Source organism: Talpa occidentalis, unplaced genomic scaffold (genome assembly GCF_014898055.3).
Source record: "Talpa occidentalis isolate TD23 unplaced genomic scaffold, MPIMG_talOcc4v2.1 talOcc4.11, whole genome shotgun sequence".
NCBI lineage: Eukaryota > Metazoa > Chordata > Mammalia > Eulipotyphla > Talpidae > Talpa > Talpa occidentalis.
Window position 1 is genome coordinate 64446001 of NW_023601104.1, and position 25149 is coordinate 64471149.

Consider the following 25149-nt stretch of genomic DNA (forward strand, 5'->3'; position numbering starts at 1 on the left):
GAGGTTTAATGCAAGGAAAGCAGTTTGGCTGTGTGTGTTTGTCGATCCCGTACAATGTTCTTTGCAAGTTCCTCTTATGTGTTTTGTGACACAGCAAGTATACACTTTCTCTGCCCAGAGAGTGTGGCTCCCTCCTTGGACTTGTGGGGAACATCAACCACATCTTGTCCATCAACCACGTCTTTGCTTTGTAGCATGTCCTCTCTCTTCTTACACCAGAATGAGGTGGAGTCTGAAGTTGTTTGGGGGAATCATTTTCTGGTGTCCAGATGTTGTGAGCTCTGGTTTTCCAAGCCTTTGGATAAGAAGCAGAGAGCAAGCATGCAGAGTTGAGGCTCATAACCTTCCAGATTTTCTTTTAATCTATTCCCTGAAGCAATGATGGCACAGCATGTTAACTTTAACCTTAGTAATTAATACTCCCCTGCCCCTTCCCCTGACACAAATCTGTCCTTGGCCATAAATGTGACTGGTGTCATTTTGTCTTTTTTTTTTTTTTTTCCTGCATGATGTCACTGATCAAACACTCCGGTTTTGTTTTTTGTTTGTTTGGTTTCTTTTGAAAAGTGTGTTTTTGCAGGACTATTAATCTTTTCTTCCCCAAAGATTCCTACCACAGGGCTTCAGATTACTGGTTGTGGCACCACAAAAACCAACTAAAGAAGAGGACCCCGGGGTCTAATGTTTCACCACTGCACCTTGCTAAAATGGCCTTTTTTTTTTTTTAAGCAAGTGCCTGAAACATCATATAAGTGGTGTTAACAGCGCTCTTTCAAAATGGAAACCCTGCAATAGCAACTCCTTAGGTGCTCTGAAATCAGTGCCCTCAGAAGAAGTGCTTGGGATGGCACCAAAACATTCCTGCCAAGCAGGCCTAAACTTGGAGGAGGACAGAAACCCCCCAAAAACTTTGAAACCAGACCCTTTTTGTAGCTGGCAATGGGTTAAGCTTTGCATCTTTTAAGCTGGACTATCTTAAACCATCTCTTGCACCAAACTTAAGAATTTTGTGTTATGAGCCCCTCAAAATGGTGTATTAAGCCAAGGTTCTGCTGGTACTTCTGACTTTCTTTTGGGTGCAGGTCTAGAAAACATTGCTAAGGCAACGTAGACAGAGACTATTCCCTGTTAATACAGGAAAGAAATCCTAATTTAATTCAGGAAAGAAAATCTAAGTTAATCTTTTAAAATAACATGCAAATGTTTGTTCTCCTCATTCTATTTTTTTTAAAACCATAAATTACAGTGTATTTTCGTAAAGTTTAGTTGTGGTAACCATTGGCTGGCATTCCAGCATATGAACATCAGCAATTCAAGAAATCAGCAAAGTACAAGTTTTTCTGTGAGGACAACTTTCTGAATTAGAAATGGGGAGACTAGCCTAGGCAGTAAAAAGATTCAAACTACAAATCATTTCTGTAGCTGAACTTATAAGGATTTCGTGATGGTGCAGAACCCAGCCTGTCTTGGGCTGGGAAGACAGGTTATTTGGTTTGATGAAAGAGGTGACATTAGGAGTATGGGAATATTTAATGTCCTTATTCAGAAGGAAGCCAACCATCCTGAAAAGTCTTTTCCTGAATCTCATTTCAATAATTAAAAATTGAGACAAAGTCAAGGTTGGTCAAAGGAAATGGGAAAGAAATCTGATTTCCATGCTTCCAAAAAAACACTTAAAAGGACAGAATTCTCAGAGCCAGGTATTGTATTTTCTGCTAAAAAGGCATTGAACAGATTCTCATAAAGATGCTTGGAGATGAAAAAGAAATCATAGGATGAGATGAGGTCAGAGAAGTTAGATGGTCATGAATGGGGTGACTGAATGTATTTCTCGATTCTACAGCCCCCTGAACTCGTGTCACACCACTCGGCTGCTGAAGCAAGATTATTTTTAGCTGCTTTTCCTATATTTCAACTGAATGTATTCAATATTATTATGGTTGGTTCACTTGAATTTATAAATGTTCCCAAAATTATTCTATTGATATGTTATGCATATATGTGTATATACATGTGTACAAACCTGAAATTCTCACAGAAATTTCTAAATATATAAGCAATTTTCAGTCGATACTATACCCAAGGTTAAGTTTTAGCTTCATTTCTTTCAGAGCAAAAGAGGCACTATTTGCTCCCCTGAGAAATCTTTAGTATGATTTTCAATATAATGAATCCACCCTGAAACATAGTGTTACACCCCTACGCAGCCATTATAAAGGCATAAAAGCAGCAGAAATTTAGGGCCTCGATTCGGCTGGCATATGCCAATTTCTAATCTAGTTGAGATTTTTGTCAAGGTTGCTTAGCTCTGCAGCCTTTGGGGCAGCCAGGTCTGGATGGAGCAGTAGCCGCTGTCTGGTAGCTGGCAGTCAGCAAGTCAGCCTCGAGCTAGAGTGGTTCTGGGCAGATAACAGTAGTGCTGAAAAACTGCTCAGAAGTCTGTTTTCTCAACTCTCCCCTCTCCATGCAAAGGAAAGAATTTTTTTTAATTTACTTTTGCCTGGCTGTCCATTTCTTCTTCTGTCTCCACTTCAGATGAGTTGTGAGTTAAAACAAGAAAAGGATCCCCCCTACAACTCTGCCACTGGCCACCTCATTCACCCCACAACTGCGTGCCCTGTTTTCTCGCACTCATTCTACCTGTGGCATTTGTTATTTTCTGCCACTTTATGCCAAATTACTCCAGAAGACCAAGGAACACTAAAATCGGCCTCTTGGTCACTGTTACCTCTACCTGAAGATTTGTCTTCACCCCCAAAGCAGCACTGTTGGCAGGTCACCTGCCCCCTACAGTCAGCTTCCAACGGGGAGACCAGCCTGTCCTGCCCCTGGCCCTCAGCTGCCTTTGGAGAAACGAGGTATTTGCCCAGCAAGAGTTTGATTTATGTATGACGTCAGCCTGGCTCTAAAGCCACAGGCCTCTCTGCAAACCAGGAGCTTAGACTGAGGCATTTTCTTGGTTGCCATGGCAGGTTGACTTCCTAAGGAGACATTTCTGAGTTTGGTGCCAGCTGTGGGAGTCTGTATGCTATAGACAGGGTGGGATCTTAGTAGGAAGCCTTTGGGAAAGGACTCTGGCTCTGGCAATCAGATATAAATTATTTTTTATCAGAGGCAGAGGCCACAGTCCTGTCATATCCCCTGTGATTTCAGCTAAGCTAGGGAATATATGAAGAAATGGGTGTAGATTTCTGTGGATAAATCTCTAAAAGTCCTATAAGGTAGGTAAACATTTAATTCCATTATTACTAGCTGGTGGATCAACAGCCTCCCCAAGGATATCTATCTGTGGGGGAGAGAGTGGATTTTTAAGAAAACTTTAGGTATAAAGAAGCGAATTTGTTAGTAGAATTCAGCTGATATATGTGTGGTATTGTTCTCAGCATCCAAAGTTGGGGACCCCCTCAGCAGTGTTGCCACGATGGCTACGATGCACGGTCACTCCTAACAAGGCCAGGTGCCAAGGGTTCTGCCAGCTCCAAGCTGTGTGTCTCTTTGGAAGGGCCTTTTTCTATGGTTTCAGACTCACCTAATTCTGTGAAGAAGACCCTCCACTTCCATTTGGGGCACACCTGACTGGCACCATTCAGAGCATCAGCCAGATGTTCTGAAATGGTTGCAGAGGTCCCAGCAAGTAAAGACACCTAAGCTAGAACATTCCAGCACTGGGGGCAGCCCTAAACAAGTCTGCCCAACTTTACATAAATACTTAGACAGGCATGAAATGGATTTTCTGGATGTCTGGCTTTTCCTATTGGCTTCTCTCTTCATTTTTGCTGCTGCTTCCTTTTCATTTTTCTTTTTCTGCATTTTTCTTCCTTTTTCTCTTGCTAATTCTGATCCAACCAGGTAGTAATGCATTTTCCAGGGAGCCTTTTAAATAGTTTCTTCCCTAGTCTCTCTAGTGGAAATGGAAGCAATTTCAACCTGTTAAGGTCAGTTTTTAAAAACATTGTTCCCTTTGCATATTTTAAAGTTAGATGATAGTTCCTTGCCTTTGATAGAATGTACCCAAAATAAGAATGTCTCAGGTTACAAATTCTAAGCTGGGCTGCTCCCGTGTTTTCCTCCCTTTTTGTTAGTAGAGACGTTCCTCGTCTTTCTGATGTCCCCTTCACACACGAAGCTGCCCTTCTGGCGACATGAAGCCAAATGGAAACTGACAACAGAGGTGTGAGCTCTGAATCCGGAGCTCTCAGGGTCTGCTTCATGCCAGCCCATGAGCAGCCTAACCCACACTAGCTCCACCCAAACACACTTTTTGGGAACAACCAGCTTTTGGGCTCTGGTCTCCATCTTTTAAGGTGGAGGCAAGGTGCTCTACTGCTCAGGTCTTCACGTAGGTGCTGCTCCCCAGAATTGCAGCTTAACACAGAGCAGAACTTCTTACTTTGGGATGTCAGGGCTGCTTATTAAAAAACACAGAAAGATCATGTCCAGCAGAGAAGTGCCCGTCCAGACTTAGGACAACAAATACCTCATTGGAGGGGATAGCGCCTGAGATGGAATTTAATGGCTTCCCTGAAAAATGTTTCAAAATGCATGTGGCTGGAGTCCATGTTAGTACTACAGCAGTGAAAATAAACTGGACCTGTCAGGAACCAGTGCTGAGTGAATGTTATGAATAGACTTATTTTGTAAAGTTGTCACTTTACACGCCCAGAAAAACCATCCAAGGGTAACGTCGGCTCCCTCGGCGTTGATTTTGGTTCAGTCCTTCCCTTGAATGACCTCAATTTAATTTGGCCAGTTATGTGAGTTTTGTTGCTTTTTCCTAGTTTTCTGGAAAATAAATTAAAAACTGGGGCTAGGCAGTTGTCGCCTACTGCACGGAAGGGCTGAACATGCTGGTTAAAACCATTCGCAGCTCACTGAGAGTGCCCCACTGGCCTCTGAATGAAAGCCTTGTTACCTGGAAGTGTTTTCAAGATGAGTTTGGCCTTAACCTGTGAAGCCAAAGGAAAGAATCGGCCCTTTCATGCACAGCTGCGGTACCCCATTCCCTGAGCCCGGTGTGAGCACTGGGCCCTTCTCTGAGGCTGCACCGCCTCCAGAGGTGATAACTCCCCTGACTCCTGGTTGGTCCACCTTCTTCTAATTCAGCCCAGCAAAGATCCCAGATGGTGCCCAGCCTGCCTGCTCTTCAACAAGTCCTCCCTAACAACATGGGGAATGCCAGTGTTCGTGTGCGCTTTTTTTTTTTTTTTTAATTTGTCCAGCACATGTTCTTTTGACGCTTGGCACATGTCCACTTTGCCAGGCTGTCAAGCCTCACCTGATTTATGGGCCCATTGCTATGAGTCCTGATTACTAAAGTCAGAACAAAAACTGGATCCCCACTCACAAGGGCTAACGCCGGATGTGTGGGCTCTAGGGGTTTCACCCTTTTGGAGACACCCAACCCACCAAGAGGTACAGACAGCATCCTTATCAATAATCCCAAAGGAAAGGACCCTGCCAGGCCTGTATTCAACCCATGTGACCCCTGACAGAGTTGTGAGACAGTTACCAGCGTCTCTCAGGGTGAAGAGGTATTGTTGGGTTCTTCTGTGGCCCAGGCTAAAGGGGGGGGAATAACCTATTTCATTTTATTTTTTTTTCCAGTTCTCTCAGGCCAGGCACACCACAGCCCTTTGAAACGATCTGTGTCCCTTACCCCACCCATGAATGTGCCAAACCAGCCTCTAGGACATGGATGGATGTCTCATGAGGACTTACGAGCTAGAGGACCCCAGTGCCTCCCATCCGATCATGCCCCCCTGTCTCCACAAAGCAGTGTAGCCTCTTCAGGAAGTGGTGGGAGTGAACACTTAGAAGATCAGACCACTGCTCGTAACACATTCCAAGAAGAAGGTAGTGGTATGAAAGGTGAGTGACGAAACGAGAAACCACTGGGAACAGAGTCCCTCCCTTTACTTACAGTGAGCAGGAGAAGAGGCGCCCCTCCCTTCCCCAGGCTCCTGGGTTACCCCATCCCTCGCAGAGCTCCAGGGTTCACTGTGGCCGAAAGGCCGCTTGCCAAAACCTAGGAATCAGGAGCAAGAGAGGTCAATGCCCTCTCCCTTTTTTTTTTTTCCTTTATGCACTGGCTTGCAGACAATTAAATGAGTCACAGCTCACAGTGATAGGATCTACTGTTTGCTCGTAACTTCCTCAGTCTGCCCTGCGTGTAAAGAAGCTGGACTACTCCAGCCTTCTAGCTCCTTGCCATAGCCAGGGAACTGTCAATAATTTAGCAAAACAAACCACAGGATCTTTTTTTAAATCTCCCTTAATACAGAACCATAGTAGTGCTTCCTTTCTCTCTCCCTTTTCTTTGATATCCAAAGAAATCTTTAAACCCTGTCTCTGCATCTGTTTAAGGGACTAGAAAATACCATTGAGATTCTCTGACAGTGTTTTAAGCCTGATAAAAGATTTGCATGTAGGTGATAAAAGGCCTTTTGTGCAGCATAAATAAATGTTCCTACCTTGCCCAATAAATCTGTCCTCTTCGAAAGATACTCATCAGGAGACAGAGATTTCCAAATTGCCCATGAAAGCTTCAAAGAGGATACGGGCATTCTGTATTTTTAGACTCCAGTTGTTCAAGGACTGGGAAGTCCTTAGGGAAAGATGCTCATCAGAGACACACTAATAACAATCCTAGATGGGGAAACAATAGCCAGTCATGCTTCGGGGACCACAACACTGAGGGGAGGAGAGAGCCTTGTTTGCTGGCATTAATAGTCCTGAGGTTTTGCTCGTTCTGATCTTTCCCTTGGATCTGTGGCCATAGGAAGCTCTGTGCCCTCCCTGCTCCCCACCACAGAAACCTGGCACAGAAAGATGCCCATGATTACCTAGGCGCAAGTTTAAGAGAGTACCAAGCTGATCGTGGAACTGGTCAATGATGGGGTACAGCTGATTTGCAGCCGCTTCGCTGCTACACTCCTTGAACCTTCCCCTCAGTGGCTCAGGCCTGCAACCTCCCCACTCCATGCCATCCCACCCCATCTGTGACGGGCTTATGCTGAGAGCCCACAGTGAGTGGGCTGTGTTTTGATGTTTTGCTGTGAGACAAATGGGTCTCTATGGGAATGGGACAGGAGTGGATGTGTGTTACACTCTTTGTCACAGTTTTTAGGAGACTGTGTCCTGACTTTGGAGACCTGGCAAAACCCACTCCTGAGGGTGTGCTGCAGGGTTGTGTGCTCACGCTGCTGAGCCCAGATGATGGTAAGCAGGTGAGACTCAATTGTGCTTTAGATCAGCTCGGTGTCTGTCACCGGGGCATCGGAGTAGCTGACAGATTTCGGAGCAGACAGACAGAAGTCACTCTGGACTAGCTCCTTTCCGGTGAAGGGGAATAACTAGACGGCATCTTTCTAAGAAAGTGCAGTGCTACTTGGTAACTACGGGAAGGAGGCCTTGGCCTTTGCCTGAAAGAGCAGGAAGCGTCCCTCAGAAAGGCTGTTCTCCAGGAGACAGACCTCTCCCAGAGAGGAATGCGGGGGGGGGGGGGGCACCATCCGGTCTCTGGAGGTCTGTAGGCTGGTTTTCTTTTTTTTCCTTCCTTCTTCATGCTTTGCTTTGTTATCTTTTTTTAAGGTCTTGGGTACACTTTAGACAGTCCCCCAAAAAATAGGTGAAGTGTGCTCATTGTATGCTGGCGTGATGAAGCCAGAAAAGAATAAAGAGCAGGTTTTTAAAGAAAAATGAATGAGAAAAAATTGGAACAAATATCCTATTTCAGCTTGGAATAAAAGCCAAGATAGTCCAAAGTTCAAGGAAAATCCCATAATCTTCCTTGATTGTCTTCCTTTAAATTTGATGAGAACTGTTTCCTCAGAACTCCTTCAACCAGCAAATGACACAGGCAGGTTCTTGTATTTTCTTTATAAGCCCAAAGGAATGTGGTCAGAAAACAGGTTCTTTGGTGACTGGACAAAACAGAGGGCCATCTTCTGCTAACTTATGGAACCATCCTTCTTCCACAGAATTGGATTGTGATTCAAAGTATAGAGTCCTTCCTAAATTGAGGACAAAAGATAATTGAAGGAAGGAATATGACAGTTGATTAAGGATTCTAATTATGAAAAAAGTGTATTTGCACTTTAGCAGTTGATCTAGTAGTAGAAATGTCCACACCTGAAAGTAATAGCATTGCAGAAAGCCAGCGGTCAGTCATTGTTCAACCGAAATACCCCCACCCACCTCAGATGCCTTTGAGGAAGATGCCTTTGAGGGATGGCCACTGCTAAGGACTGTGGCCATCAAAGACTCTTCCGGGTACCCCTCCAGAAGAGTGCTGTCGGAGCAGCCGCTAACAAGCCTATCCCAAGCATATGTCGTTTGATTCCCAAATCCAAGAGCAGATGCCGGTTTACTTTCTAAATTAACACACACTTTCTGAGAAATGAAATAGGAGATCAAACAAAGCACTTTTAAAAAGAGCCAGCTCTTCCTCATGGATCCCCATCTCTCTCCTTCTCATGACCAGAGCCTCTGGCAGAAATGTCAGCCTTTTAAGCTACTTAAGCTTACTTGCTGGTCCATCTCAGGATGCCATCATCTGATTGCTATTTTTCTAACTTTTAGACGCCCAATTTATGAGAACCACAAGGAATCTGTAGTAGGATCTGGAGGAGCTCCAACTCTCCAGGGGCTGCATGTCAGCGCTCACAGGCACCTTGGGAAAAGAATACAAAGTCACCATAATTGAGCTTAATTTAGTGTGAATCCATCTTTCTTGACAACAGCTGTGCATACCTTGCTGAAACACTGTTCATCCAGTCTTCCTTTCATCCAGACAGACTAGCCAGGTGTGGCTATGATTGTCTCTTAGGAATATATCTCTTGGATCAAGAGTCTGAAATAAAGCTCAGGGCCCAGCGTTCTCTGTCTTTTGATTTTTCACAAACATCGATCTCATCGTCTTGTCCTGATGTCAGCACTCCCTGCCAGGATCATCACTAAATTCTCTCCCAGGTTAGACCAACATTTGCTCTGAGGTTTGACATTGTCTGCCTGCTCTACTTTGTTTTTCATTTTAGAGTAAATATCCACCCTGATGGTTCAAGTCAGCTCCAAAGCACAGATCCGGTGGCCCTTGGAGTAGGGAACTCAGACTAATATCTCAGGCTACTCAGGCTACAGGAAAAATGGAATCAGGTACACAAGTGGAAATTAATGCAAGAGAAGTGGGAAACCTAAGGGGACTATGAAAGCTCCCCTGTAACATGCCTTGTGGAGGTAGCCGCTTATACGTTTGGACTAAATACATTGGCTGTGCTTTCTAAATTCACTTGTTTCTTGTTCTTTTCAAAAAATTTCACTGTGCCTTATCCCAGGGGAAATTCTTGATTCTGAGTCAGTACTCAGTTATAATATAATATCCTTCCTTCAGCATCACATGAATGCAATGTGCTTTTTACCTCTTTTCTCATGCAAAGTCTTTAGGTAGTCAAGTGGAAAAAAAGACATTCCCATAATTTCCTGGAAGAGAAAATAAAGAAAACCAGAAGTTCCTTGATGAGAGAAGCACTCTTGCCATTCATGTTAGCATGATATGTCCTCTGAGTTGGTGTTGGAACTCAATACCTTAAAGACTTACCAGAAAGCCAGGGCTGTTGGTGAGTGATGTGTCCATGTCACCTGCGAGAAGAAAGTAGACATTAACAGCTTTCATTTTTGTCCTCATTTAAGTCAGTTGATTTTTTCTTTCTGCACCTGCTGAGAGAGGCTTTGGACTAGCGATTGGGAGACAGAGGTGAGAGATTGTCCTGCCTTGAGGGACACGTGTCACATGAGCAACAACAAACAGGTACCTGATAGAGGTGGACAGAGGTGCAAATATCTGGTCTTGGAGACAAGACACCAAGCAGATCCCTAAATCAAAGTGGAGGGAAGTCGAGAGAAGTTCTTGCAGGAAGAGAGAATTGCAGCTGAGTCTCAGAGCTAATGACAAGTTACATATCTCAGGAAAGGGGAGGGCATTCAATGCAGAGGGAGCAGCACGTGTGAAAGCATGCAGAGGATGCAGCTGGACCAAGTGCAGCCTCCGATGTGAATGTGTAGGACACACGGGCAAGGGGCCTGAAGCGGGAAAAGTCAGAGGCTAGAATTTGCAAAGGATTAGTGCTTTTATCCTGATGTTGGTAGAAGCTGCTGAAGGAATTTAGTAGAATAATGTGCTTAGATTTTCATATTAGACATAGGATGCTGGCAGCAGTTTGGGGGAAATGTCAGTAAGGGGAACAGGAGTGGGGGACAGGGAGCTCTGAAATTGAAGACCAGCTGAGAGATAGAAGATATTTTAGTAATTGAAGGTGGACCGAGGCAAACTGCAGTGAGAGTGGACAAAGGGGTGTATCCACAGGACTTATATGAGGTAGTGCGGAGAGAGCTCTGAATTGAAATACACTGATGGAATACAGACAGATGGAGTGGGAGGAATTTAGGACGATGTCTAGGCTTCTTCCTGACATGTCTGCATAGCCCATGGTGTCCTCGGTAGCAACAGGTCTACTGACAGATCAGTGAAGAAGAGACAGATCGGTGGGACGGTGAGGGGCCTGGTGAGTCCACATGGGAACCTGGGGAGCTTTCTGGTGGAGGTGTGCATGCAGGCGAATGGTAGCCTCCATAGAGACATGCCTCTTCTCCTCGCCCACACCCTGGAAGTATCTCGCCTACCTGCTGTAAAGTTCTTGTTGGGGACTCCATTCCAGTTTCTGGCTGGTACAAACCATAGATCAGGGTCCTTAAGAGTGAGGGGCTCAATTTTCATTGTAGTTGTGTGACGGGAGTGGAGACTGGGGGTCTGTTTCGCTTGGCATGAACTTCAACCTCCTCCCCACGGGAAATGATCATTAACTGGGTGTGCTTATGATGTGTGGCTTCATTAGTCCAAAAATGAAGAGGTAATTGCAACAGTCAAATTGATTGTACATAGGCCTGGGAAAGGGAAGACAGAAACCTTTGACTCCACAGGAACCTTGGTAGAAACATAGCAATTAAAAATAGAAAGGACCAGTGACTGTGAAAAATGCTCAGTTTGCCTTTTCTAAGGAGTCTTTCTTAGATGAAACTTATATAAACATTTTTCCCATAGCAAAGGGAATATATTTGCCTCTGCTGAAATAGCTGGTTTGGGGTTTCAAGTTATTTTTAAAACACAGACCTTTGAACCTCTGTCTGTCTTAATGAGATTAGGATAATTGAGAAGCGTGGTCTTTTTAAGAAAAAAGAACCCGTCGGAAACCTTTGTCAGAAAGGTTGTGAAGATGATGTTTCTGAGGGCCATCCGAACGTGTGGGAGCAACACAGCTCCAGATGTGGCTGGGACACTTGTCTGCATGGCTGCCATGGGAACGAAGCACTCTTTTCTGAAGGACCTTACACTGCCTTCAAGTCACTTAATAGCCGGTATTTAGCAAACCTACTTCATTTTCTCTGTTCCCAGATGCCAGCATATGAACACATGCATAGGTCCTAATGGACTCAGACTAGTGCTAATTCTGCTATGACAGGTTGAGGGTCCTCATATCTTTGAAAAGCAAATCCCCAGGATCCCCCCACATTCTGAAAGTTCACAAGACTAGTAACTGTCGTTTCCTCCCAAGCGTATGTGTTCATCTGACATGCCTCAAGGCCCGTGCAGGCACTCGGAGAGCTAGTTTGGTGCAGAGCCCAGCCCCAGTTTTGTGAGATGAAGCAGGCCAAGTGCAGCACAGCACTGAGCAGTGTCATAGCCAACGGAAATGTGAGGAGATACTTAGGCCCTCTGATTGTGTCTAACCCTACTGGTATGTATTTTACCCCAAACAAGGCCTTCTCTGAGCTTTCTGAGCCCCACACCTGCCATGGCCCCCTCTGAAAGCCACCATGAACACTTCCCAAAGCGATGGGCAGCTCACTGCTCCCTGGGGACCAGAGACCCAGGCAACTTCTTTCTTTTGCTCAGAGGCTAGAAGGGAATTGTTTGGTACATTTCGTTCTGGTCAAAAATAAAGGCAAGTTTCTGTCATCTGGACCACCTTGCTAGAGTCTTGCTCTCTGTTTCTGTAAGAACGTTTTTCCTGTCACTTCAACATTGAGGTGTTAGTCTCTTCTTATCCCTCAGTTGGTTCCTCTTCTCTACCTCAAAGGCTTCTCTTGGGGAAAGAGGGGGAGATAAGCTTGACTGCAGGGAACGGGAGCACTTTTCCCTCTGCAGGTACCACAACCCACCCAGGTGAGCCTTCCTGTGAAACGAAGGCTCCTCGTGTGTGTTTCTCTCTACTCTCCCTGCCCTCTCTGCTTCTTCCACATTTGGCTTTTGAGGAACATTGGTCCTGAATTTCTCTTGTGTAGGGCCTCTGTGTTTGTGGGTCAGCTGCTGCCCAGTCTGTTGCCTTGACTTATTTGCAGTCATGCCCACAGCAGGCATTTAAGAAAAGCTGTCTGAGTTCTAATTGGAGCCCAACTTGTAAGTGTTGAACACACCACAAAGCCTCTCTCTGGTTTACGTGTCCAAACTCTAAATGGGACATAGAAATCAGCATAATTGGAAATTTGATCCCATTGGTAAAGACCAATATAGAACAGATAAAAGGTGGGTGTGGCACTATTTATCTAAAGCACCGAATAGGGCCACACCTGGAAGTGGCTCCTTGAAGGATGGAGATATGGCATGGGCGCGCATGTGATGGTGGCTCATTCTTCCACAAACCCCTTTGGTCTTCTCAGTTTCCTTCATAGGCTTCTCTTCCTACACTTTCCCCTAAATGTTGGAACTTAAGGTCTCCACACTGGGTGTAGGGTTTTCCCCTACTGTCACTCTTTCCCTGAGTGATCTGAACTATGACCACCAACACTTGCAACTGACAAGGAAAGTTGTCCCCTGATCCAGACCTCTCTTTGGAGGTCTTGACCACCTGATTTCTCCATCTGGATAACCCACAGCTGACCTAAAGTGGAGTTACCATCGCTTTCTTTTCACCCCAAACCTGCTGCTCCCCTGTATTTTCTGTCTCACCAAACTTGAATCAGAGGAATCATCTTGGACTCTTACTCTTCTCTTACTTCCTGTTCTTCTCCAAGTACTGCTGATTTCCACCCTTTCCTTCTCTTCTACCTCTGCCCTCCCAAGCCAACCAAGAGCTTCTTGAATGTGTCACTTGGCCTCCACTCTTACTATCCTCCAGTCCAGTCATTATACCAACAGCCGTTATCTTTCTAACATTGTCTAACATTGTCTATCTTTCTAACATTGTCAGATTTCAAGTTTCTCACTACCCACAAGATGGTCTACCCTTTGTTTCAGCATCACAGCTGACAATCATCTAGCCACTGCCTATCTGTCCCACCTTGTTTGTGATTTTTTTCCTCTATTATTCATCCAAGTGTTTGCTTGACCTGAATGCTCTCTTAGCTCTATGTTTTATGTATATGCTGTTCCTGCTTTCTCAATATGCTTTTCCCAGTGGCTCCAAGTTTGTGGCTACTGTGGAGCAATCCTGTAGTTTGCAAGGCAAATCAAAAATGTTTGTTGTTCTGGGTCCCTCTAGAACTTTGAGTACACTTAGCATTTGTCCTACAGCTGTTATAATTTTGTGTGTGTCAGCATTCTCTAGGGATTAAACGTTCCCGGATGGAAGGAACATATTTTCACAAAGCATGACCCCCCTAGTGAAAATTCAATAAGTGTTGAGAGAGCAAATATCAGGATACCCAGACTTGATCAAAAAGTTTAACACACATATAGCAAAGGCATTTATCTTTCTCACACTGCATAGAAGAGTGACTTCCTGGTCTGGGACCTCCATCAGACATGATAACCCCGAGGAGGTAATAATAACCGTGTGCCAGCCAGAGCTGGGAGCCCAGCAAGCATATATGCCTTCAATCACATATCAACTCTTTTAGGAAACAACCCCCCTTCTTCCCTGCTTGTCTGTCTCCTAACCATAACCAAAGCTTTGCAAAATGAAAAGGAAAGCTCTGAAGTTCTGTTAGGTGGGTCTCAGCTTTGCATCCACCATGTAACATCTAGATCAGGAGCGGGACCTGGGCTTTTAGTTTGTCCCTGGCCATCATCTTAAAGCATTTAGAATCCAAGTCATTGACATTCCTGGTATGGGAGGCATGAAATAGTCAAGTCACTCAGTTCTCTGGCTTGCTTTCTCTTTAATGGAGTTTTGTTTCAATCGCTGGCAAAGGAAGGTGCTTTGCTGCCAACCGGGGTGGGAGGTTAGTAGACTATGCTCTAAGAGCTGGGATTTCCTCTTCTTTGTTCATCAGTTCATTTGCAGAAAGGAGAGCTCCTTAAGTATGCGGCACTGAGATGCTTGCTCTCAAGTAGAGTCAACACGTGCCTGCCCCCCCGGAACATATGGACAGGAGGAGCCTGCATTTCCCAGGAACTTATCCAAAAATAACCCCTCAGGAAGTCCCAACTCACCATGTTCAGTAGTTGTGTAGTAACCTCTTCTAGAAAAACAACTCCCAGTGACCTGCATTTTGGCTAAATGAGGGAGGCAGGCTCTTCAGTCCCTCCAGCCAGGGGAATTCTATTGTCATCTTTTATAGGAAGGCACTAGCACTAGTTGGATTGAGATTTACTAAACCAAGACTTGCACCCCACTCTCTGAACTCTTAAAATATATTGTCCCTTTGGCTTACAAAGTTCCTAGTTTGACGTGATTTAGTAGCTCAGAATTCCACTTGTCTTATATCATCAGTGGACTTTGTGTGATTAAAATTTGGACCATGCAATTGCTCTGTATTCTTTGATGACAAACTGTGCGTTGGATTACCCAGACTTCTCTGAGTCATGATCATTGAATTTTCTGAGCAGCGACTCGGGCTTTTCAAAGTTGTAAATAGTAAACCTGAAACCTGATGACAAAGTGGAAACACGTTGTAGGCCTGAAGGCCAGAGCTATGATTATTTGCTCCTCGCTCGGCAGAAGTATTACCTTTGTTTCAACAGCAGCAAAAACCTGGTGGAGAATTAAGTCTGGTAAAATAGGTCGAGAATGCTGTGGGGGGAGCACACACATCCCCAAGCTGGCATGTCCTGGACTCTTGGTCCAGCCACAATTTTAGTTGAGGAGGCCGTAATTTGGTCCTGTGTGCCCGGGGAGGCCCTGTGTCCTTGTGGTTAATGATGGTTCCAGAGGGACTCTCCACTTGTCACAGAGAATAAAGAGCCTCCAAGCACAGAACAAAGTGATTTCTTGACTGAAAATACTGAGTTTGTTCTTAAAATGCCATTGCATATTCAATTCTTTTTCGATAGAAATTCCCCTTCTTTGGCTTTCACTTTCCTGCATACCAAGAAGTGACCTCACCAAGCCCATTCCCCCTTCTGTGTCTTTGAATTTCAGAAGATGATTCCATACCCACAGTCCCTTACCCAAGTGTGGTTCACCTAGGAGACAGGGCCTGATTTCAGAGTAGACCAGTACTGTTGAATCAATCCCAGTTAACTACCACAAACATTGAAGAATTAAAGGTCCCTGATTATTTTGGACTGTCTATGGCCCTTGTCAGTCCCTCAGAATAAAATATTTAGCAATAGACAGTATCTTGCATCAAGATGGGTAATAGAATACGTCATAGATAGCATGAATAACTCTCACCCAGTTCTTCAGCATTTCAAAGTACCTTGCAGTCACCATTAATTCAACCCTACCACTGAAGGACTGTTTGACCCTCATTGCATAAGAAACTGATATCATGTAGGGGAAAACTGAGAACTAGGAGACCTGGATCTAATCCCATTTCTGTGGATTAGAACTTTGTGAGTAATTACTCTGTGATCTAGACTTAATTTTGCCATCTGTAAAATGAGCCAGGGGTGGAGGAAGATGATTCTAGAGGCATCTCAAAGATCTATTAACTCAACAAATCTGACTAAAAAGAGCAGGGGCAAGTCCTTTGATTTGGTTGCTTTTAGCCAGGTAATAATTCTCTTGTGGATTTTTTCAATACAGTTACTATTCAATTTTCCTTACTCTAGAATCCCAGCCTTGGGACTTATTTCAGATGTTCTTTGGAATCTCTTTTATCCTATGGTCTAGTTGATTTTTGGACCTTTCAAGTTCTGATGGATTTATGGTTGACATTCAAGAAAAGGGTTAGAGATACATCCAGATACTTTTGTAGCTTGGAGAAATGGTCCTTGCATGTGTGTGCATGTGCACACACACAAGTGCATGCGTGCATGCACGCACACACACACGCATACACATGGAATCCAGGATGCCCTCATTCTCACTGGGATATAGGATGTCGGAAGAAAGATCAGGCTAACAATGACGACTCCACCCAGGGGATCCTACAACTGTCACTATCACTGTGGAAATGGCAAAAAACAGTATGTGGAGATCTGCAGTGAACCAAGGAAGTAACTGTCTTGAGGATAAAGGCTCATCATATGTAGTTTTAGCATTCTCAGTTGGTAATTTCAAATCAATACTGAAGTTGTCTGGCGAAAGCAGTGATTTGCCATGTCTTGGATCAAGAACCCCTTTGAGAATCTTATGGAAGTTATGGATGACCCTCTGCCCAGAAAACTACCCATATAGTTCACAAGTTAGGATAGAATCTTAGGGAAGTCTATATGCTCGGAAGCCCATGAACCCCAAGTCATTAACCCCTGGCCTAAAGTAGACTAAAGGAACCTAACAGTGCTAGAGCAAGACTTGTAAGTCCATCATTTGCTGCCAATTTTTAAAAAGTAGTAACAACGTTTTTTTTCTTTTTCCCCCCTCTGACCATCATCCTCTTTTCCTTTCTCTATTCTCACGTCTTTTGTCATCTCTTCTCGTTCTCTCTCAATGTCTCTCTCCATCTCTCGCACATCTTGCACCACAGATGTTCCAGCCTGGCTAAAAAGCCTCCGCCTGCACAAGTACGCTGCGCTTTTCTCCCAGATGACGTACGAAGAAATGATGGCCCTCACGGAGTGCCAGCTAGAGGCTCAGGTATGTGCTTCTGTGGGCTACTCCCTGAGAAGATGCCCCAGTTTGAACTCAAAGTTCAAGTCCAAAACAAACCTTGTTTGGACCATTACCTATACCCACCCACTAGCTTGCCTTGTTCTAGGAGCTTCCAGGTTCTGGCCAGCATGACATGGTGAGTAGTAAGGCTGGGTTCTTACGTTCAGTAGGAGGTAGAAGATGAGCAAAATAATCACAGGGCAAGTGATGGTGAGCTAGGATGTTAGGGAAAAGGTACAGCCTGGATATACTCCTTAAGTTCTAGGTTGCTGGGGGAGAATCAGTGAAGTCTCCTAGAAAAAGTAACATTTAACGAGGGACTCAAAGAGTATCTTCCTGCTGTTGCTTCCCTTGCTGCCCCTCTCTCTCCCCGACCAGGCCTTGTTTGGGGAATGACAGATTGGCTGTCATTTGTCCAGTCCAGTTACAAATCAGCTAACCTATACTAGTTAGTGAATAGAACTGCCAGGTCATGCCTCAGACCTTCAATAATACTTTTCCAAAAACCTGTGCAGACTGGTCTTAATTGAGATTGGAGAAGGTTGTAGAAAATGCTTTTTCTTCTAGACTCTTCAAGTAATATGTGACTATCACTGAGAATGGGATCACTCCAGGTCTCAGATTTCACTCCCTTCTGCGTGCCTTAAAAGATAAAATTCCTCCTTCCTTCTGAGGCATCTTTGCCCATGTAAGAATGCCAAAGACCAAACTGAACCCCAAAACTAAGCATGTTTCCTACCATGCTGTGCTCGAGTAAATAGATTTGACCGATGTCTTTGTTTCCCTTGTTTAAAATGCTATTTGCATGTTTCAAATTGACTTCAGTTTCCTTTGAGCGGTGATTTGAAAGAATTAATGGTCTGAATGGACTAATAGTATTTCCCCTGCAGGAAGAGGAGATTGGACCATTTGGGGCCTGGCTGGGCTGGAGGCACACCTCCCAGCAGAGCCCTGGGTTCCCAGTGCGTATTCAGTCCCCTGGGTAACCTCTGCAGCTCTGGCTGAATACCAGTATTGAGATGCAAGACAAAGCCCAAAGTCAGTGCACATTCTCCCAGAATGAAAGGCACTAATTTCAACTTCCTAATGCTTCTCCCACCACTTTTTGGATCTTGATTGTTCCTTCAGATCCCAGGGATTGATGAGAACTGCTTCTAAGAGCATTTTTGTGTTGGGTCAGAGTTGAGAAAAAAAAAATCTAAGTCATCAGTTGTTCTATTTGAGAAAAAAACAAGAAATAGTTGACACGAAGGGCAAGCCAGAGGCCAGCACAAACTTTTCTGAGTAATTTAATTCACTTGAACCCAAAGTCAAGGAAGAACAGAACTATGCCCCCAGTGCTTCATCTTGACGAGTTCAGTTGTCACTTAAGTCTTAATTTTTCTCAGTACAGGGTTGTCACTGGTGTTCCCATCTTCGTTAAGAGGAATTCTAGGAATTGCTGCAAGAAGCCACTTAGAAATTTGTATTAGAAACCTGATTTGAAAAGGACCTTCTATGTGGATAGTTGCAGTATCTAGAATGTTTATCTAAATCCCTAGGTTCATCATTACTACACAGTTAAGAGAAAATCCACAAGCTTACCTGTATATCCTAATCATTTACCAGAAATGATGACTGAGTTATAGATTTAAGTTATAGCCTATTCTAGTTTTCTTTATGGAGACAAATAGGGGCTGGGAACTGACAAAAACTGCCTGTGTAAGGTGCCAGGTAAGAATGATACTGGAATTCCCATCTTTTCCAAATGGGCAATTACAGGAAAGTTTGAGGCACAATGAATGTCTGTATGAGGATGCAACATTTAGGACAACTAGGAAGGACTGAAATGATAAACCTAGAGAAGAGGAGTGTGTGACTTAAAAATGATCTTTTAAGACGACGAAGAAATGTCAAGCTGGGTGGGGTAATTGGCTGCTCTGTCTCTCTCTCTCTTCTAAAGGTCACAGCCAAAAGACACGGGTAAGCATGTAGGTTAGACTGGCTAGTAAGCAGAGGTTAATGACAATGGATACTAAAGAGACACACAAATGGATATTTACTAGCCTGCTGATGTGTAGGAACAAAGCAGACGGCGAAGGACAGCCTCTGGGAGTTTCTAAGCTGATTCTTAAATATGTTTTTAAATATGACTTCTAATTACAGAATGTTACCAAAGGTGCAAGACACAAAATTGTCATCAGTATTCAGAAGCTCAAAGAGAGACAAAACCTCCTGAAGTCTTTGGAAAGGGTAAGTGATGGCCGGGCCAAGGAAAGGCTCCACCTTCACCATAGGAAAGTAAACCATGGAAAATCTCAGTTGAAAGTGTCGTTGGCAGACCTCAGAGAGTGTGCTGTGCTGTTTCCCTAAAATCAGAAAAAAAAAAAAAAAGGAAATGATTGTGCAGTGACACTTGCTGGTTGTCTACACTGGTATGTGACCTGACGGCCCAAACGTACGTCCTCCCTGGGTGCAGTCCCCTGTGACCGCTGTCCAGAGCTCTCCAGGAGCACAGTAAATGCACACTTCATGTCCATTCTCTTCCCCTTTATGCACTTGTAGAGATCTCCCCGAGGTAACAGACAGTGTAGGGAATACCCAGATGTGCTTCATCCCTGCTGTCCACTGAGGGGAGAATCTGGCTTTGAAAAAAGCTGCCCCCTGGAGTGGCAAACACCAACTGGGGTGCCTCAGGTTTCAAGAGAGAGATCAAGATCACTCAGTAGTGGGGCATAGTTGGCTCTCCCAAGAATAATTTCAGATTTTAATTGAATAGTGTGGTTCCCCATGACTCTAGAAGGCACCCTCTTAAAAATACTTAAATGCTGAAAAAGAGTCTATTCCAGTATTAAAGTCGTTATCTGCTACCGTCACTTTGTGTTTGCTACATGAACTGTACTCTTCTGATCTTTATATCTGGACATCACCCTGGTGAGGATGTCATTTTTAGGACTTGGTGACTTTAGGATTTCATCCAAGATGCTTTGTACTGTGCCTGAGTGATCCGTTGCTGCCTCTGTGCCAGAGCTGGGGTGCTTGTGCATGACTGTTGGAGGGCTTTGGGGTTGGGAAGTTCAGTAGGTATTTGCTGCCTGCAAGGCTTTTGCAAAACAAACCTCTTCTAGTAATCCCAGGACAACTTTGAAAGTATGGAAAGTAGGTAAGCTAAAGCAAGTTTTGTGAGCACATAAACATTTTAATGGAATGCAGTTTTTTGTCATATTCACAAAGATGCATGTGTGTATATAAGTTTATATACAATATATAAAGTTATATTTAATTCATAGCACATAAAATATAAATTATATATATTTGCAGAATGTGTATCTAGACAAGTATAAGGCTGCTTTCAGATCCTCTAGATGGACAGGCTTCTTACCTATGCCCATGACAAGAGGCACATGCTTCATTAAGATGAACCACAAAGTGACCTGTCCAACTGAACCCCAGATTATTGATCCTTAATTTTATACTAACTCCTCTGCCAGGCAGCTTGTCTTACAGAGTGATTATTGCCATTTTTAATATAGGGGAACAGTCACAAGGCCAGTTTTCTCCTCATCTGTCAGAAAGCACAGAAAACATTTGGCATAGGGAGGAGGTTGCTGAGTGTTAGGGTGAAAGAGTGACTTGTCCCCCTATTTCTGGAGTGTCCTGCAGTAGCTCATTCCTATCCTCTACCTGAAATTGCCATTGGCTCTATTCCCAGCAGCCTTGGGCTGGTCAGTAGGGAGATACCAGGGCACAGGTGGCCTAACACACCACTGACTTTCTGTCCACCCTTTGCTATGTCAGTGATATATTCTGTGTCCCAGATTTCACACCTAGAATAATAACACCCCCCAAAAATACTTTCTCCCTGGTTCACCAAATGTGAGTGTTAAAAAGACAACAATGTAATACAAATCTGAGAGCAGCTAATGGCCAAGAACCAAGCAATAATGTGTTTATTCTGTTTGACTTCTCTGGGGAGGAAAGCTGCCACAGAAAGCTCTGCCCCTCCAGAAGCCAGTGGCCTGGGGCTGGGGTGACCCTCCCCTCAAGATCCCCTGAGGATGCAACCCCTGGCTCTGTTCTCTTTTCTCTGGGCCAGGCCTCTCCCTGCTTTTGAGGGTAGGACTTGTCCATGACCTGTTACCATGTAGAACAGCAGCAACAGACTCAAGTCAGCCCTTTCTCTGGTGTTCCCAGACATCTCAGTTGATTATGCTGTTGAAAACGCTGTCATCATGCCCTTGCCTGCCTACAGCATTCTTATGTCACATAGAACCTGGAGATTTCTAAGGAGATGGGGGCACCCCGCCCGGGCTAGTTCATAATCAGTAGTGGCTGCAGATAAGCTCTTCCCCAGAGCTCTTCCACTCAGTTCCTGAACACTTAAAGCAGCTGCTTGGACCAGAGTTACTTCGTGCACTGGAGGCTAACCGTGAGTGCACTCCTGCCCTCGGCTTGCTCGCAGCATGCCTGGCATCACATGGACATGAGGCTGATGCTCTCACAACCCAGGGCCTTCCATGGCACCCGGGGGCAGGTGGGGAGGGGCATCTTCTGGGATGAAGCAGACCACCCAGCAGTGGGGAGGAGCCGTGCTGACTGGAAGATTCATTAGTAACCTATAGCCAATCTTGGTGGGCCCCCTAAGCCTAGGGAGGGGCCATGAAGGTGAAGGGGCCCAGAAAATAGCAGGGGGTTAGGCATGGGTGCCATGCCTTCTGGGGACCAAAAATATAGGAGGAGTTAATAGTGTCAGAGACTTGGAATTGAGTTTGACTCATTGAGTCTGTGGTGCACTGGGTGGAGGTGGCAAGTCATTGGCCAGAAAAAGAAGTCTAGAGTTCACAAGTCTCAGTTGTGGGTCACTGTGTAAATGGTAGTTGATATAATCACCCCTCCATACCAAGTGTGTTTTGCATGATGAGAGCTGAGGACAGGCCCTAAGGAGCACAGAAAGATGTGGAGGGGGTCTAAAAAATCTACTGTCCCCTAGAATTGGCCACCAGTAGGTCACTGTAGCCATGATGGAAGGGCTTCAGGGAAATGGAGGGGATAGAAGCAGAAACCCTTGAGGCCATGGGGTGAGGAAATAGGCGATTGGGGGGAAGGAAGATTAAAATGGTAGCTTTTTTCAGCATTTATTTTTAACAATGAAAACGTTTCCACATGCTTTTTTCCATCCTTTTGAGCCTGGAGCCTGGCATGGAGAAAGGACACACACACACACACACACACACACACACACACACACACACTGTTCTCCCTTAGTCCCCTGTCCTGACCACACACCCTCACTGTGTGGGTCCCAGGAACTGTAAGCATATCTCTGGATGAGGACTCTGTGGTCTTCCATTTTATTTCCCCAATGCCTAACAGTGCTTGGCTCATGGCAAGGCTCACTGATACTTGAGGAATGAAAGGAGAAAGAGAATGGATTTAAGTAGATCCAGAGATACCATCTGTGTGAGAAGTCCAAGTTCTTTGGCCACAGAGAGTTGAATAATTGCTGGGGACCCTTGGCTGTTGAAGTTCTCTTTTCAGACAACTGTTACACAACCTGCAAAGGCCTCTGAACCAGTCTTACCCTGATCTGAGAAAGCCAGACTAGGAAGGCTGGGATGTTCAGAAAGTAGCTTCCTTCCTCTTATCTGCCCTGAGCCCATGTCCACCGAGCTGAAGGCCATGCAACAGTGGGCTCACTGCACGTTAGCTTACAGACAGCTTTGTTTGGCCTCTTTGTGTTTGTCATGTAGGTTTATATTTATGGCATGAAGGATCAATAGAGACTTGGGTTGATTCCCTAGTTTTGTCAACATGGAAAATTAGTTCCCCTCGCTAGTGAAAGGCACTGGATTGGGTTCCATTTGAGATGTTCCCTAGCTCCCTTCTCAGCTTGAGATCTGAGGATTGAGTTCTGAAACCCATCTTGAAGGATCAGGAATGTAACCTGATGTCACAAGTGTCACCCTCCAGAGCTGGCATGAGCAGCAGTACTGCTAACTGGTTGTCATCCAAGTGTTATCTCAGAGACAGAGGATTGAAGTCTGGGGCTTGGGGAGATGCGTAGGGGAGTGGGAAGGGGAGGCAAAACCAGTTAAGTTATTTTACAGAAAAAGTCCAATATTGTTATTTATGTCATGGGTTCCTTTCTGGTGTGGTTGTCCCCAATGGAATAAGGTAAGATTTGAACATGGGGAAGTATATGTTTCCTCTCTGAAGGAGTTCAGCTCTTAAGCATAATCAAAATCTCCTTCCCCACCACTGAGCAAGTGCAGAGAGCTTCTGAGTGTGACAGGAGCAGGGAGGCTGGGTGGCAGTTGATGGAGTCACGAGCAGGCATCTGCTCACTCAGAGGGTGCAGCCTCGTGGGATGGCAAGGCAGGGATGCACTCACACCCCCCCCCACCAGCTCGACCTGCCAGCCTTGCTTGCCCAGCCCCTCTGTGGGGCACCCTCACTCCTCTTCTCTCCTTTCCCTTCCCCTCCCCCATCATACACTCCATAAGCAGCTCAGTTCCCCCGACACCCCATTCCTGGTTGGGCAGTTGGCAGCACTGTGAGGCAGGGCCCCCCCATTTGCACATTGTTAGGTTAGGAGAGGCAGCAGGTGCTTGCCTGCCCAGGGGCAGCTAGCTTGCTTCCTGGCCCTCCTGCTTTGATCTGTCACCAGATCCAAAGTCGAGGAGTCAGTCATATGATGGCATCAAACTCAGGGAATGGACTGCTTAGTCCAGGCAGCAGCGAAATTGGGAATGCTCAGGATCCTCCTCCCGACTCATGCATGCGTCAGGCCTGCCAACACGGGCTGCTGGCTGGCTGGCGGTCGCGCCAGGTTCAGAGGATGGGGGTAGAATCTCTGAAGCCCTCCTCTTTGCAATGGACTCTCTCTTACCGTCAGCCAGACAGTCGCCCTGGCCAGGTTGGAGGCAATTCTAGTGGCTATTTCCCTCATAAACCCACAGTGCCGACTAGCTAAGACACAATTCAGGCTCTGCTTCCAACCCCCTGAACAAAGCAGGCTCCCACCAAAGACAGCAGGTTGTCAGTGCTTTGCTGCCCACAAGTGTAACACCAAGTTCAAGGCCACCATCCTCAGGTTTCCTTTCCTAATCATTTATTGGAAAGTCAGGGTCAGAAATGATCACATTCCACATGCCTGTGTTCCTTGACATCATCAAGCAATTTTTCTTGGTAGGAGAATATCCCAGGAATGGATTGGTGCTCATGCTTCAGGCTTTTAAAATTATGTCCTTGCTATTCTGGGCTCTCAGAAGATTAAATACTTCATTACTAATCAGGGCCCTGATTGTCAGTGTCCTTTCTTAGTCCCCAGGGGATGGTTCACTGCATAAGCACAGTGGCAGAGGGCCGGCCCATCCACATGCCCCATCCCCAACTTGACCCCCTGCCACACTCCCAGCCACAAGTGTCTTGGCCTGTTCTGCACCTGTGTGCATGTGGGTAAACGTCCATGAGACTCCATCTTCATTCCTTTCTCTAATAATGCCCAGTATGTCATACTATTACAGAAGGATCCACTGTATACCGTAAAGCTATGTATCTATTAGATGCTAGTATAAACATTATAGTATAGACATATTATACGTATTTTCTCCAGAGTGACCCTTCTAAAATTTGTCACTCTCCTGATTCATTAAGAAGAAACTCCTGCATCCCCACCCCAGCCTGCAAACTTCTGCCGTCAGAGCCCTGCAGCTTCTTAAATCGTTTCCTGCCCCTCCCTCTTACCCAGCCCCCTCCACCTCAGGTCTTTGCCCTTGCCATGCCTGCTGCCTGAAGCGCCCTTTCTCAGGACCCGATGCCCAGGCTCGTTTGATTCCTCGTCCAATATCACCCTCTCAGAAAGCCTCCCCTCTCAGCGGTCCTGTCCTCGGTTCCTAGCATGGTGAATATTCATCTCATGTAGGATGTGAATTCCCTGAGGGAACTTTATAAAGGTTATTCCCACCACATCCCCATGCCTAGCACAGTGCCTGGCACACTGGCACGCTCCATATGTACTTAATTTACAAGCACACAAGGCCGATATTATTGTTATCCTCATTTTACATACCCAGGGTAGCTGAGACACAGAGAAGTTAAGTCATTTAGCCAAGGTCACACAGCACAATCAAAATTCAAACTGCAGCCATCTGTCCTAGAGTCTGTGCTGTTCACTGCTAGCCCCTGTCATGGGCTGAAT

At 45.2% G+C, this 25149-nt stretch overlaps 1 protein-coding gene across 5 annotated transcripts in view; it reads left to right on the forward strand.

Moving 5' to 3' along the window:
• Positions 1-25149, forward strand: part of SAMD4A (sterile alpha motif domain containing 4A) — a 204355-nt gene that overhangs the window by 151615 nt on the left and 27591 nt on the right. For 3 of the 5 annotated variants that reach the window (XM_054690487.1, XM_037503373.2, XM_037503374.2), the window contains exons 3-5: positions 5605-5868; positions 16846-16955; positions 19116-19202. In XM_054690487.1, the coding sequence (XP_054546462.1) occupies positions 5605-5868; positions 16846-16955; positions 19116-19202 (461 nt within the window). Of the gene's footprint in view, positions 1-5604; positions 5869-16845; positions 16956-19115; positions 19203-21335; positions 21379-25149 lie in introns of those variants that run through there. The other 2 variants (XM_054690493.1, XM_037503376.2) reach the window with 2 other exon arrangements.